This window comes from Bombus impatiens, unplaced genomic scaffold (genome assembly GCF_000188095.3).
Source record: "Bombus impatiens unplaced genomic scaffold, BIMP_2.2 scf_1079, whole genome shotgun sequence".
NCBI classification, from domain to species: Eukaryota; Metazoa; Arthropoda; class Insecta; order Hymenoptera; family Apidae; genus Bombus; species Bombus impatiens.
Window position 1 is genome coordinate 65,472 of NT_177498.1, and position 15,577 is coordinate 81,048.

General features: G+C 39.8%; 1 protein-coding gene across 3 annotated transcripts in view; it reads right to left on the minus strand.

Moving 5' to 3' along the window:
- Window positions 1–15,577, minus strand: part of LOC100746902 (protein Wnt-11b-1-like) — a 30,257-nt gene that overhangs the window by 7,560 nt on the left and 7,120 nt on the right. For 2 of the 3 annotated variants that reach the window (XM_024371010.2, XM_033323581.1), the window contains 4 exons: window positions 14,620–14,769; window positions 5,979–6,220; window positions 2,980–3,332; window positions 2,169–2,440 (listed from right to left, as the gene is read on the minus strand). In XM_024371010.2, the coding sequence (XP_024226778.1) occupies window positions 2,169–2,440; window positions 2,980–3,332; window positions 5,979–6,220; window positions 14,620–14,769 (1,017 nt within the window). The remainder of the gene's footprint in view (window positions 1–2,168; window positions 2,441–2,979; window positions 3,333–5,978; window positions 6,221–14,619; window positions 14,770–15,577) is intronic. The other variant, XM_024371012.2, reaches the window with a different exon arrangement.

Consider the following 15,577-nt stretch of genomic DNA (forward strand, 5'->3'; position numbering starts at 1 on the left):
AGAGCGTATTAAAGGAAATGTTTATACAATATTTCTCACGTAGTATTAAAACGAATCTACGTCTGCGTCGTAAATTCTGATTATATTTTGCATTAATCGGCTATTTTTCTAGATACATTCTACTTATGTAAATGTACAAGTGTATCGATATATTCTTACGAGTTGGCTACAGGGAAACTTGGTACATTATGTAATGCAACATTCACGAAGGATCTGGATGCTTACTATTTATTACTATTCACAAAGTATTTCGGCTACTAGGAATTCGATCGATCACAATCGCTATCGACGACAGGCGTAATTTAAGCGACAGTTCAATTGGATTTGTGCCAATCTATAGGCAATGCTACGAAAGAAGCGGATACATTTCTCAATAATAATTTACGAGTATAATCCATTTGGAAGCTTAGAAAACTAGATACATGAGATTTCTCCGAATTGGCAGTAAGCGTGAAGCGTGCTAACTAGATGTTTGTGTACTTCTTTCTACGTGAAAGGAAAGCGAACCACTTATAATAAAATATGATCCTGTGTCAGGCTCGCAAATGATAAAATATCCTTAAATCCGTTGAAAGTAAAAAATTTCTGGATATATCGATCAACGCATTTTAACTTACTCGTGTCTAACTCGTACCTTACTGAAAAGAATTTAAGGCAGATATATAATGTCTCTTTCTCATATTTCTTTCGCCTAAATAATACAGAAAATAAAATACTGCACGATACCAGAAATGACAAAGGACAGCCAGGATAAAGGAAGACATAAGGAGAACAGTGAATTCCTCGTACAAAATCAAATACAAAGACCGGAAAGAGCTAAGAACGTTGAATACTGTGCACGCATGAAATAAACCTTCGAATTAGAATCAAAGGAACCCTGTCGCAGATAAGATTGGCAGGAAGAAAACAATGGAAAGTCAACAGACTAAAAAGCACGATATATAAACGAAGAAGGGCAAACATGTGACAAGATAAAACCAGAATCAATACCAAAAATAAAAATACCCAATACACAGGGAACTTAGACGAAAAAGACAAAGGGAACTTAGACAAACAGAAACGACAGGCAATCGAGAAGGATTTTGTAAAGAGCTCGTTTGGAACCATGCTTTAATTACTAGTAATAATAAAGATACTGGAAGATAAAATTGAAAATTTAGCCTATAATGGCCAACGTTGGTAGGAAAGAAAGTACAAAATCGTGATGCAGCGTTGCGACACAAACGTTCTGTATCTTTACTTAGAAAGGAGTTGCTGTGCACTGTAACTTCTAGAATTGCATTCAACTATCTTTCTTCTAGTTTTGTAAGGATTGAGTTACTCGTACAAAATGTCCATGTTCGTGAAATGTTGGTGGAAAGTTAGACGTGAAAGGAAGGATTTGAGAAGATTAGCCTGTAAAGTGCACTCATGTGTATCGCATAGAACGTTTCAGATATTCCGTATATTCTTTATCGCTCCATCTACTGTACATCAATTTATCGATTTGTTATTAAACCGTTGGTGTTTCTGCTTTGAAAATATAGCAAAATATGCAAATCCATAGACCTTGGATATTTATGCAATTTCATACTTCTAGGAAGCTAACTATGAAAATGGAGTCTACGTGATCTGTATCAGCTACTAACTAGCATAATAAATATTTTACTTCGAATACATTAGATATCTCTGAACATTATGTGCATCCTATGTCTTTATGCATATTTAGATTTCCAGTAAGCTCATAAACATCCACAATCTTCGAATAAAATATGCGCGGAGGCATATGCAGAAATATCGAGAATACGATAATACACAAATTTTTATTATTTAGGCACCATGATTATAGTTTGGATTACAGTAATCTACGATTGTATAATTAATCCGTAACCTTTATCAACTAGAATTTTGAATTTCTCGTACTGCTGTACGATATTACGACGTGACGAAGACACGCTTGATCCTGCTCCAGCTGCGTTATTCAGATCATTTGACTTCTTCGTTTATTCTATCAGAGATTTTCCACCTTGAGATCACAGTTCGGTCAGAATCGCCCGTGGCGTGAGAAGAAAACGCGACAGCGAAGCGTCTGTCATATGGGCGAAACAATCGCTTGCAAACCACTATATAGCACGAAACCGGTTCTACGATATTAGCGAAACAAATAAAGAAAGAGAAGCGTGATTTACCTGCCGACAGTTCCAAGACTCCCCCTCTTCTTGTCAGGAAGACAATAGTCCGGGCTTTTCGTGGTGTACAACAGATTATCGTGATGATATAGAGGCGGTAGCCTGCCTCCTGACCTCGGCCGAACTTCCGCCGCAGTTGCGTATCTCCGAAGCAATCGACTTCCTGCGGCTGCTGGCCCCGAAGAACCAAGACCTCTCCAACAGGTACGCACGCTGCACGACCCGGAAACTCCGTGACATTTGCATTCCAGGGTCAAGGATTGTTCCACTGCCTTGTAACGATTAAATACACAGAGATCACATGTGAATTCTGTTGACTTATGTATCTCTTATATTTTATTTGAAGCGTACGAACGAATAATTGAAATTCCTCAGTGAGGCTTGGAGTTCATTTAAAGAGAGCAGATACAGCGAATTGCTCGATCCAAGTATTTGCTTCTCACGGGGAAGCTTATATTAGCGCGGAAAGATGCTGCGTATTTTCGACAAGATCCAACAGCTCGCTTATTAACACGTTAATACGGTAATTTAGTTTGCCGTGTATCAGTTTTTCCTTTCGTTTTCGATCTGTTCTCGTTTCTCACATTTTTGATCCAGAGTACAGTTTCTACGTTTCTAATTATGCTCTGAAATATATGAATTTACGTAAAGATCCACAGTCTAATAATTACCACGTATTCCTAAAGCCGAAAAAGCTACACAAACGAAACGTATAATGGCGAAATGATTATCAGCGTGGATGCGAAACGAATGGAAATCCTCCGTCTTCCTCTTGTTCGTCGCTTTAAATTAATACGATTATTTCAATTACCCTTCGACCCGCCCGGTTGTTGTGCATGTTAACAGCGTGCATAAACTTCGCGGTTGCACCTGTGCCAGGAGGAGTGGCGCCTTGGAGAAATCTCTTGGCCATCCTGGACGCGGATCTAACGTCGTCGCCGCAGCCACCCCATTTGAACGAGTTCTTGGCAGAAAGCGTGCCGAACGAGAGCGACGTGGCGGTGAAGGACGAAGGTGAAATCAAGGCGGACGGTGACGGTGGCTCTCTTCGTGGTGGAGTGGCGCAGGAACAAGCCGCTAGACTGCCCAGGGCGCATCCTCTCGCTAGCCTCCAAACAGCAGCTGCAGCCGACATAGCATACACGAATGCTTGTTCTCTGGTTCCTGTTACGGCAGATTGCAAAATATGTTAAGAGTTCTCTCCTCTTTTCTTCCGCGGAGAATTCTACAGGCCCTTTAGCTTTGACTCTATCTGATTTAATTTTCTAGTTGCTCTGCCATCTCATTGTAAGATGATCTTAAATGGAGCAAGGTTTGATACGATTTTTCGTTAAGCGTAACCCAATACTTACGACAGTGTACCTTTCGAATAAGCATAATCAATTAATTAAAACGACTCGGTATCCTGATTCGTTGCTTCCATCCTCGTCGCAAACGAAACCTTGCCCAAGCCTGTTCGAGCTGGTGAAATTCGTTATAAACTCCCGATAAATCCGGACTTACAAAGAAAAAAGGAACGAGAGAAGAAGAAAGCTGAATGAAAATGTAGCAAGCCGAACGTTCTCTCTTGCAACGGGCATTGTTCGGATTGTCCATTGGCAAATTTGCTTAACAAGCTCGCGTTTAATTCTATTTTCGTTACATAAGAAGCTTTGCCGAGGCTGCTGCTAAGAGCAAAGGTCTTCCGATGAATTGGGTCGAAGGTCGAAGCGACGACGCTGCGATTTTCTAATAAGAAATCTCCGAGGCGGGCAATTAACGTGGCAAGAAGTCGAGTCTCTCGAACGGCCCCGAATAAAATCGGTAATGGCACGGTCCGTGGTGCCTTTAGAGGTCGCCATTCACGGTCTCTCCTCCAGCCGGTTTGAAATAATTGAAGGAAAGCTGATTAGCATAGCGGCAGCGAAAGGGCGGCTTTTCCGCGCTCCTCCGATACGTATCGAGCAACAGTGTGTTTTTCATCGCCACTGCGAATCTCACGGGCCGAAGCTTCTCGGTTTTCTCATTAACGAAGGATCGCTTCTCTTGCCCCGAGGGGAACACTTTTATTTACAATATATAATTATCGTCAAACGGCCAACAGTTAATCCGACATTCGCTGGCAACCGCCGCCAGAAAGGAAGGAAGCAGCAGCTTTGATAATGACCACTAATTGAGCCGCTTCTTCGAGGCCTTCCTATTTAACCTGATACGCTTCGCGGGATATACGATCCTCGTTTTCAGGCTCGTTTGACGTTTCTAGCAATAATTTTTCATTCTACCGAGGCCCTCAAAAAAGCTTTCGCAGAAGAGCACAAAGAATCGAACGTCTTGTTCGAGGGCATCTAATCCTAATTTATTCTCCTCTTCCGTTTAGAAACATCGATCGCTCAGTGGAGCCTGAACTTTTCTAATCCGATGCAGCAGCTGCGCTTTCGAATTGCAGCGTGCTTAAGAAGTTTCTTAAATTGTACGAGCGTCTTTGCTCGAGGCAAACGATTACTCGAAGGCTGATTAGAAGAAGTGGCTTCTAGCTCTAACTGCGTCAGCTTCGTTGAACGAGAGAGGAATTTTTCTCGAAGCTACGCAAGTCGAGTAATTGACGCTTTTCTACTCTAGACTTTTTAGTTCGAATTAATTCCCTGAAAAGTTTACCTTTCTTCGTTTCGTCGCTTTTCTAGGAAGCTAACACGACAGTATGAAAGGGAAATAGGGATTATAGAATAAGGATCTTTCGCAGGAATGGACGACTTTGCGCGGTTCCACTTTCATATTCGTGTAAGTTCATATCTAGGAAGCGATTTCCAAGAACGATAATACGAATAACTTCCAAGTGAAAGAGAAGGATTTAACGTTGGCGACATGTTCGTGTCAACTCGCGAATGTTGTTCACTTTCTCTGATCAGCCAGTTCATGCATTAACGAAACAAATACATTACGACAGCTCGATGTATCGCCCCGAACCGTATCGAATCGTCGTCGTGATTTACCTACGCCTTTGACAGAATTTAGTATGCTAAATATTACAGTCAATCAGATATATATATATCCATATACGTAATCGAAGGATTTTCAATTAAATTCCTGGAACCCAATAAGTTACAGGACATGGATATTTCCACGGAGATAAAGAGACACGTTGTTTGCCATATCGTGCCATGTTACGTAACTTTATCTTGTTTGATCTAAAACGTAGAAAAGTTCTATACCTTAAAATTCCATACAGTATTTATTTATCGCATCTAGAAATTTTTCTACGTTTTCTAAGATGAAGTGAAATTTATGAGAAAGTAAACGTTAAGCAAACACGTAAGAGAGTATCGTGCTTCGCGAGCATGTACATCGCGAATTCTGGTTTTTCGCTCGTTATTACGTTCGTGATCTTGAGCGATCTTAGACCACCATAGTCACGATCTTCTTCAAAAGGGCTACACGATCGTCTGTGTTGAGAAGTACACGGTTCCGTTGAAAGAAGACGAAGATAGCCTCCAAAACTCCTTCGATCACCATGACCAATGGCTCGTTCGAAATCGAAAGTTTCTTCTTATTTCAAAAATCGAAGGAGAAGAATTAAGCTTAGCCGACTGTTCAGCCACCTTAGAAATGCATCCTCGACAACACCATCGTCCTCTCTCTTCCAACAATTCCTCCCAATTTTCTCGACGCTCTGTTTCAACCGCGTTTCATATTTCAGCAAGCATCTACGACTCGATATCCCTTTTCGCGTCAATGTCTGACGAAATAGAATCTTAGATGAGCCGGGAGGGCAGCTTCGTGACTGGCCTCCGCGGTGTTAAACAAAAGGTGTCGAACATCCGACATAGAACGTACCGGTAAGCAATTCAGGCGTATAATCCGGCGCACGCTCGATGCTGCTGCAATTCCACCTACGATGTCGAAATGCTTGCTGGCATACCGTCGATGTATCCCTGGCCGCTTGCACCAGGCTGGCCATAACGTCCGGCGTCGCTCTGCACGCCCTTGCCTGCTTCCTCTCCAAAAGGCCGGAGCTTTTCGCGCTGGTGCAGGCCTCCCTCGTCCACGTGTAGCCATCCCCGGTACGACCGAGAGCCCTGCAATTAAACGGCTCATGAGACGTCGATGATACGTTCGAACGAAAAGGGCAGCACGACTGCTCGATGCTCTAAAGTTCTGCTCCCGCTGAAGCAACTGCGAGTAACTTTTCGTCGTCCGAAACAACTTTCCAACAACGTTCTGTTCACACGGAAGAAACGTAATCCTGGGAACATTTAGGTTTCGTTTTAGCAACGTTTGTTCATTTATGTCCGTCACGTTGCCAATCGAGTTAAAACTTTCGAAAAGGGAAGCTCCTTTTTGGATAAATAGAATTTACTTGCTCGTCAAATCTTTGCGACAAGGATAGAGAATGCGTATGTCGCTCCAAATTGAACGATAGCAGGCAATACGTCGAAGGAACGCGCCGTCGAAAGCGGAGAAGCCGAGGATAACGTATTAGAGTACTCGTCCAACCCCACCTACGTTTACCAAACGTTTTCAACCTTGCAATACCCATCCACGCCCGAACGATGGTCACTCTCCGCGTTATAGCCTACTAGCCATCCACACACGCGAGAAGGGCTTCACCCTCCATCGTAAATCCGCCTATGCCCAAACAACTCTTACCCTCGCTACGAGTCGACGTCCTGAATCGAAGGTCGAAGGACGAAGAGGTCACGCGGTCAATTTTTCAAAGAACGAAAAGCGAACGATTAGATGCGACGACTGGTTCCAAACGTCACCTAACAGAATAGCTGGATGATAGCAAAATGTGAACATATTTATTGATTTTATCGCTATTACTTTGTATAATTAGTATATCATTGCGATACGTAATAATACGACGAAATAAAACGACGGGATCATCTTTAATATCCACGTGTATACGCGCATAGCATAAAATAAAGTTTAGCGGAAGCATACGCGTGCTCGGACCACCCCTACGTAGCTCCCGGTCGCGTCCGGTAGCGACAGGCTCTGAGGTGACCGAGGACGACGTTCGAGTGCCCGACTAACGGTTCGCGGCCAATGAAACAGAGCGCGCCGAGTTTAAGGAAAGGAAAGAAAGGCCCCTTGATACCAAAAAATTCTGCGTCGTTGAGTTTTCCCTTAGACAGTCATCGATCGCTTCAACCGCGATATTTCTCAAGATTCGACGACTTTACGATGCTGTTGTTGTATCGCGACATAATTTTCCTGTCCTCGATGCTCGTCTTTCCGCGAGCCTCGCAATCTACTTGGCTTCGCTCGTGCCTCGCGTTTATCCTACGACGAGTATCTCCGCGCGGAAGCGGCGTAGGACGCAGCGAGCGAACGAATCTCGTAAATGGAAACTTGAGGTTGAAATTCACGGAACGGAGGTGGTTCTATCGGACGGTGAGTCGTTCGCGCCACGGTTCGAGCAGAGGGCCGTAAATCAGGGGTGAATTTCGAAAATTATAGGGCGTGAAGCTGAAAGGTGGCTTTAAGCGGCGCGGGTGGATACGTGCGCCGCGGCGCAAACCGTACCGAGGATAATTACGGACACCTGAAAGTCGAAATGGCTCGGGCACGGGATACGTCTAGACGTAACAGCCCTGGGAATGGCCGGCTCGCCAACCCCGTGTCAGCAGCCTACCCTCGAAATTACCCTATCAAAAGGCCGTACCTCTAATTCATTATTCCGTCGCCGACCGCTGCTGTCGTTTCCAAGATGCCATTCGCGTTATGTGCTCGTCCCCGTTCATGACGCTCATACACCGGGACAATCGTAAATGCTCGCGTTCCCCATTTCTGCGAGGATTTACGTCCTCCTTGGCTTCGATATCAACCAGGCATCCCCTCCTTCTTCGTCTGCCACGCTCGTTTAACGATCAACTCGCTGCACCAAGCCTCGTTTAGATTAAACAAGTTATACGAATTCGAATTAACGTTATACCGCCTCACGAAAGTAGTCGAACGCTTATCGCGGCAAATCGAGTTTATGCCGGTGTTTATGCAGCGTGTGCCGGCTGACGCGACTCGTTATTTCTCCGCTTTTCGCGACGATGTCCACCTTACTACGAATGACGACGAAATATTCCCGAAATACTTTGTTCTTACAGCGAAACCGAAGTTACTTATCTTGTTCGTTCTATTTTTTCCTTTAGAGGGGGCTAGGTCGGGGTTCTAGAGATTTTAGGACAAATTCAACGAAGCATATCACGTGATATTCTTATTAACTCGATACCAGGTTTTCAGTAAGCTTCATTTTAACGCCTGATCGAATTTCATTGCGCAATGGCATATTCTACTCTTTTGCAGAAGTTTGAGCGAGTTGTCGTTGTCAAAGTGGCTGGATGTACCAATCGTACGTAGAAGATCACGTAATACGCATTCTTGAAGTTGTCCTACAGTCCCCTACAATCTGGTGAAAAATAGTTCCAAGATCTGACAATGTTTTTCGACGTAAGATCTCAAGAAACGTTCAGATGGCCAATATTATCGCCGATGTTTAAAGTACTCGACATTGTATCGACGATAACGTTGAGAATCTGAAATATTGGCAACAATATCAGTCATATAAACGCTTCTTAAGAATATTCTGAAAACGTGTGTAATTCGCTGAAACGTTAAAACGATAATGTCTAGTGAAATTACTCTTAAGAAGGAAAGAAAAAGGAAAGATGCCGTGTTATATTTGTGCGAGGTTATTTATCGCCTTATGCGAGAGTGACACGCACCACGAATGAAAGGGGACTTTTTTGTCAATGGAAAAAGAAGGAAGCGAATTTATTTCACGCGTCAAGCGCTTCGGAACGGAACCGAGGGACGCATTCCTCACGCATGGCTCATTAAATTCACGCACACTGAAGTAAGGACGCGCACGAAAGACCAACCGACCATGTTCGTGCGCTGCTCGCCAAATTGTTTGCCTAATTTTTCATCGTCTCCTCGCAAAAAGATAAGTAATTCCAGTGGCCATTGAACTTCCTCCGATTCTGGTTTCAAGCTACCGGTATAATCAGAATTCATCGGAAGTATATATTTAAAAAACTCGAAAAATGCTCTCGAATAATGCATTTTATATCTTCTTCGATTTAAAAAAATACGATAAATATTTGGTTGCCCCAAAAGATTCTTTCGTTTTACAAGGAAATAATAGACGCGCGACATCTTTTGTTTTAATGCGAACGAAACGTATCCTACGACAGCTGGAGGACGATTAGGTTAAGTTGACTACACGACGACAGCCAACCGGGCTTGTAGAGGTTAGAAAAAGTTTCGAATAAATAATACTGTATCCAAAGACATGTTCCAAGTGTAAACCGAGCAATAAACTATCGTATTATATACAAATAAAATTATTAGTAAGAATGTCATAGATAATATAGCGTATATCATAATTTTGATATGTATAGAGATATTGAAAACTTAATTTGTTTCTGATTGCAGTTTCATATAATTATTTCGTGATACTCGTATTTCATACTTCTTTTATATTATCTCTTTGTTTTGTACGTACCGTTAAAGCCATTCTCTTTCTTGCAAAATTGAAAGACAACTGAGACATAAAAATTAAAGTAGCTGCTCCACATCGGCCTAACCACTTTTCATGCAAAGCTTCAACGTCGTGATACATTTTCTTCGTGTTTTTATTTACGTACATATGTATATAGAAGTGCATCGCGTTTGGCTGCAGGCTTCGAACAAACTAAGAGAAAGATAAGAAAAATTACAGGCATTGGTGCAACCTAACGGAAACAAATTCAAAGGAAGACAGATTCGGCGTTCAACAAACGACACTTGACAGATTTTCCGTACAATTATGTAAATTGCTCGTCTGAAACATGCTGCTTGATAGGCAGCAATTATTTTAATGCGAGTGTGAGGTTTGCTTTCGATTAGTTTCTTTTTTTTCATTACAAAACATGATTGACAGAACTAAAACAAGCAGCCTGCAGTCCTCGTCAATTCTTCGTTCCATTTAATTATAAATTGTAAATATATATGAAATAATTTTTAATTAAAAAAAAATTTTTTTTTAGATAATAAAATAATTCGAAGAAAAATCAAATGCTTATTCAAAGAAACTAACGCATAATCATTGTAAAAATAACATCCAGCCAGATGAAATAAATATTACTTAAACCACTATTTGTCAAATATTTTACTTAAATAACGTTCAAGTTAAAAACTGCTCTAACACTTTGTTAATTTTCTTCTTCTTAAGCATATTCTGGCGTAATAAATCAAACAGCATATTAACAGAACATTCTAGGACATAAAGGATACGTGCAATTGGCTTTCTCAATTTCGATAATGAAACGTGCGTTGATAAATCATTCGCAGTGGTAAATACTACGACAGAAACTGTCCGATATCCAATTTGCAACGACCGCGCTTAGATTTGTTACGAGTTATTATTCACGTGCGGCGTATATCATGTCGGTAACCATTTCAATTAGCCAATGAACGCATTTTCGAGGCACTTTCAACAATCGCGGCGAGGTCTTGTCTCGCGAGACCACCTAGTACGCAACAAGTCCGACTACTTGTAGAAGGTGTCACGAATGAAGAATATATCGTTTGCCATTCATCTTGTTTCTTCGCAATCACTGAGGTTTATATTGATGTATCTACCTCCTTTAAGAGAGCCGTGTTCGGTTTTACGTTACTTCGCAAAGCGTACAGCGTCGTTTATAGAATGGCTTAAAAAAGTATTCGAACGCTCTAAGAAACTTTTTATGCGTACGGGAGAGTCGTACAGCACCAGTTGTTCTCGCTTCTACCGTTAGTTAACTACGCTACAGGTGGAGAGTTAAATGCATACTGGTATACTTTTCGATATTACAAGAGTTCTAAGACGTTCACGCTGGTCTTCCCTACGTAGTCTTCAATTATCCAAATATTACAATTATTCGGCTAACGCTATGCAAATTCCCACGAATATTACCACCCAATCTCAGCATTCTGTTAAACAGCAGCTTAATTTTCTCGAAAACCGACAACGAGCGTGTCCAATTATAATAACCAGTTTACCCGCTAAAACGCGAGACGTAAACGCGACGACGTGAGCGAATTCGTGCGAATAATCCGCGTGGAAGGTATGCTACCGGTTCGCTCGTTTCCTCGGAATCGATCGGCAGCCGCGAGCTTTCTCGCAAAATGCCTCCTAAATTATAGAATCCTAAATTAGCCGGGTGGAAGAAGAAAAAAAGAAAAGAACGTACCCATAAATTGGAGGAGATTTGGCCGGCCTCCTATACGCGATCCATTACGTGGAAGAGTGTATAAGGACAAGCTTATACTCCCGAGGAAGTTCATGGTCGTTCACGGGTGTGTACATTCTTATGAAAATGCGGCGAGCTTCAATAAAACTCCGTGATGTACGTTTCGAAACGACCGAATGGACAAGTACCTCCGATGTCGGATGCAATTTCGAAATTCGTTTTGACTGGTGGAATCGTAAAGTGGCGTTTTTACGGGGCTGATAATAGGTCGGCGCCTACGATTCCCAACCGAGGACCTCTCGTGTGCGGCCACCAGCTCGTTTTCAAGCGAAGAGGAAACGAAACTGAAGTAGCCCTCGAGTTCCGTTAATATTACAATTCCGGATGCAGTCATTTTCACTCTTTATAGTTCTTTAATCTACCTCGTTATCTACACTGACTCACGAAGATATTTGGACATTTATCATAGAAAACATTCGCATTGTACGCCTTATATAAAACATTTTGGAAAGAAGATATTAAGAAATGGCCGTTTATGTAACTCCTTGCGAGTGTAAAATTCTTGCACAACGTTTAAGAATATCTCACAAAAGAATATCAACACAAAATGTTCAGCACATATCTGAAATATGAAAGTGAATGTTAATTTGTATAATATAATGGGTAATTGACTTTCATGATTTCTGTGAAATACGCATACTTATACTAAATATCTTTCAATTTATATCCGTTTTAGTACTTGCGTCTTAATGTTTGTGTCAAATCTCATAACAGTGCTAATAAAATTTTAGGATGTATCGTATAATGCACATAATGTATTCATAAAAGGTGTCTGCAAGTATCCAAATACTTTTAAGAGCTTGTGTATAATTGTTATTCTTCTTACATTACTCCTAATTTGGAGAATTTTTTATGATCAAACATTGAAATAGTATTTCAAAGTTGTATACAAACTTAGATGAAGTAAGATTAGGTTTTATCAAAGTACAAAGTACATTTGTTCAAGTTTCACAAAATTATAGTATTTACATAGAAGGAAAAAATAATAACGATGAAAAGAATATTAGGAACTTCTTGGAATCCCTTCTCAGAGTCATAATATGAATTTAATAGAGTTTACAAACACAATATATACAAATGAGATAATAAAACATGTTAAAGAAGATAACTTGAACATTTTCAAGTAAACATTGTGAAGTATTACACGATAAAGAGATACAAAGTAGAAATTTTCAATTTTACATCTTCATGGTGATTAGATGACATATTTCTGGTTCTTTAGGTTTCAATTATGTTTCCTCAACACGTTATTATATCATAAAAGCCATCAAACTTAAACATCAAGACAGACCTCTAAATTCACAATGAAAATTTTCTAAAAGTTTGTACTTTTGCCAGTGGAATACCACAAATGGATTGTTAAAGAATGTCATTGTCGAATCTAAGAGATCGTCTATCTGCAAATTTGACGGCTTTTATTAAACAACGTATTAATAGAAACGCGATTGAGATCCGAAGAACCAGAAATATATTATCTAGTGATCATGCAAATTTGAAATCTGCAATCTCAATTTTGTTTCTCTTTACCGTGTAATACTTTTGAATTTTTCGAGTTTAAGTCGTATATCTGCACTTGCTAATTATCCTGTCACTACCTGCTTCATAAGCTCTTTCCCGCCACGCACAGTTGCCTTCTAACCTAACCTCGCTTTTCTTCCTTATGTTTTTTCTACTTACCTCCTGCTTCCTAGTATAGAATCTATCTTTCCGCCTTTCCGCAATCATATTCGCTGTTTTTTGCATCCACTTCTAGCTTGTATTCCCTTTTTTTACCCTATCTATCTCCTTAATTATTCAACATTTATACTTTATCCACGCACACGACTGTACACACTATACACACGGTACACACTATACCGTTACATATACAATGTATTAATAAAACTATGATTGAAACCCGATAAAAAATTGTAAATGTGACAAAGCTGAAATTATCTTGTTGTAGTTGAATATGCTAATAATTCGTCTTATTTTACGTATTCAGAGAAATCAAGGTGAAAATACATTTGAAATATCGTAATTCTCCATATTCGGTAGCAATCGATAGTATCGATACTTTCATCGATGAACGTCCGTTACGTTTGAGAATTCTTGTGGGAGGACCCGTGCGAAGATATACATTATAGATTTCTAAATTGGTTTTGACATATAGATCATAAAATACGATGTTTACAAGCTTGATAATAGCCCGGGTTTCCGAGGTTCTTTGAATACTTAAAAACCGATTACCTATAAATTTGTGAGCCCATAACTATTTGATGTCTCAAGGAATTCTGCCGCCATTGGGATCGACCAACGTAAATATTAATATTCTTCTATAAATTAATTAATATAGTTGTCCAGGATAATGTTATTCACTTTTAATTATATAAATACCCATACGTTCTTACTGAAGCTTGTTTTCATAAAATTTACACTTTCGTATATATATGTATATATATATATGTGTGTGTGTATATATATATATATATACACAAATCTCTTACAATTAAGATGGCTGCTTATTCATGATGTATAATATTTTTTTACCAAATATATGTATGCAGCAAATATCTTGTAGTTTCTATATATATTTTTAGATCAGCTGCAAATTGTACCAACACATATAATCATAGCAGTCCTGTCCCACTGGGGTGATAATGAAGTTTCAAAATGTTGTATATAACATACACAATATGCACCTAAAAATTTCCTGTGGTGAGTCTTCAAATAATTTCATAAGCTATCATTATACGTAGAAATCTATCTCATCCTCTAAATATCATAGCAAATACATTAACTTGAATATTTTATACATTTTCATTTATAACGTGTATTATATACATTATTGATTACACATTTAAATTAACCATAAATATATAAGTATTGGCAATCTACTTAGTACAATGTATCATTTAACATAATAATAATTGTACGATGATAATCATTCTAAATATTAAGAAACATTAATTTGATAATATTATAAATAATATAAATACTAATAATTATTTAATAATATGTACTTTGATTAGTTCTATTCAATGAATAAGTAAGGTTAGGTCTCTTACAGTATATGTATCAGAATATTGTAAATGTATATAAATAGGGTTCCTACCGCATGAAGGGCATCTAATTACATGATAATACCTCCTACGTTTCGCACAAGAATCATGCAACGGATGATTTACGAGAAAACGGATCGACGATACGTATATCACACTTACGTGCGAATTTTATAAATAGCAACATTCACGCGATCTTGCACCAGTCCGACGTTAATCAGGATACTGATGCAAATTATTATAAATCGATCGTTAATCCTCGTTCGCAACGAGCCTCCTGTCCAGATCATTTTACAAGTGGCAGAGATTGCGCTGAAAGAACGGCAGAGATGGTTCTATAGCGTAAAAACGATTGCTGATCTTGATCCAAATGATAGATGAACGTCTTCGTTCGAATCGTTGGATGAAGCATCCTCCAGTTGCTTTCGATTTCAAAATTACGACGCGAGGAAAACGAATTCACAAATATTTCGCTTCGACGTGTATCACGCTGTCATAGTATTGCAAATGCTATTCAGCTGTCTTCTTAAGTTTGCTTCTCTGTGAAACTGGTTTCTAGGTGGTTTGTTTAGAAGCAGTTTCGTGAGAACTGTTAACCTCTTCAGGGACAAATTTATTGAGATCAGGAACAGACGATTATAATTTTATTTTTGCGTAAAAAGAAATATTATTCTTCATATTTCATCGTATATTAATAACACATACTCCAGCAAAGTTATCAGGCAAAAAGGACATTCTATCAAGTATTAATTTCATCAAATTATCTATCTGACAACTATAGAAACTTCTGCAACACCACTGTACAAAATTCTCGCTGTAACCTTACATAAGAAGCTACATCCGATGGAGACCAAGCGTATCAAATTTTCTCCCGAGCTGAATGCTTGACTGTGAAAAGAAAGTCCCTTCGTGAGGGCACAATTAACGGGCGAGGCTCATAAATTTCCTTTCCAAGAAAGGTCGGCCCGACGAGAGCACGCATCTTTCATAGGGCTGGACGTGACAGGATCGATGTAGGATTCCAGGCTGTATAGCGACAAAAACAAATCGCGTTGGCGACTTCCGAGATCGCCGTTCGATTGCCCCCGCTAGGCGGTCGGTGTCGATGATTATAAACAAA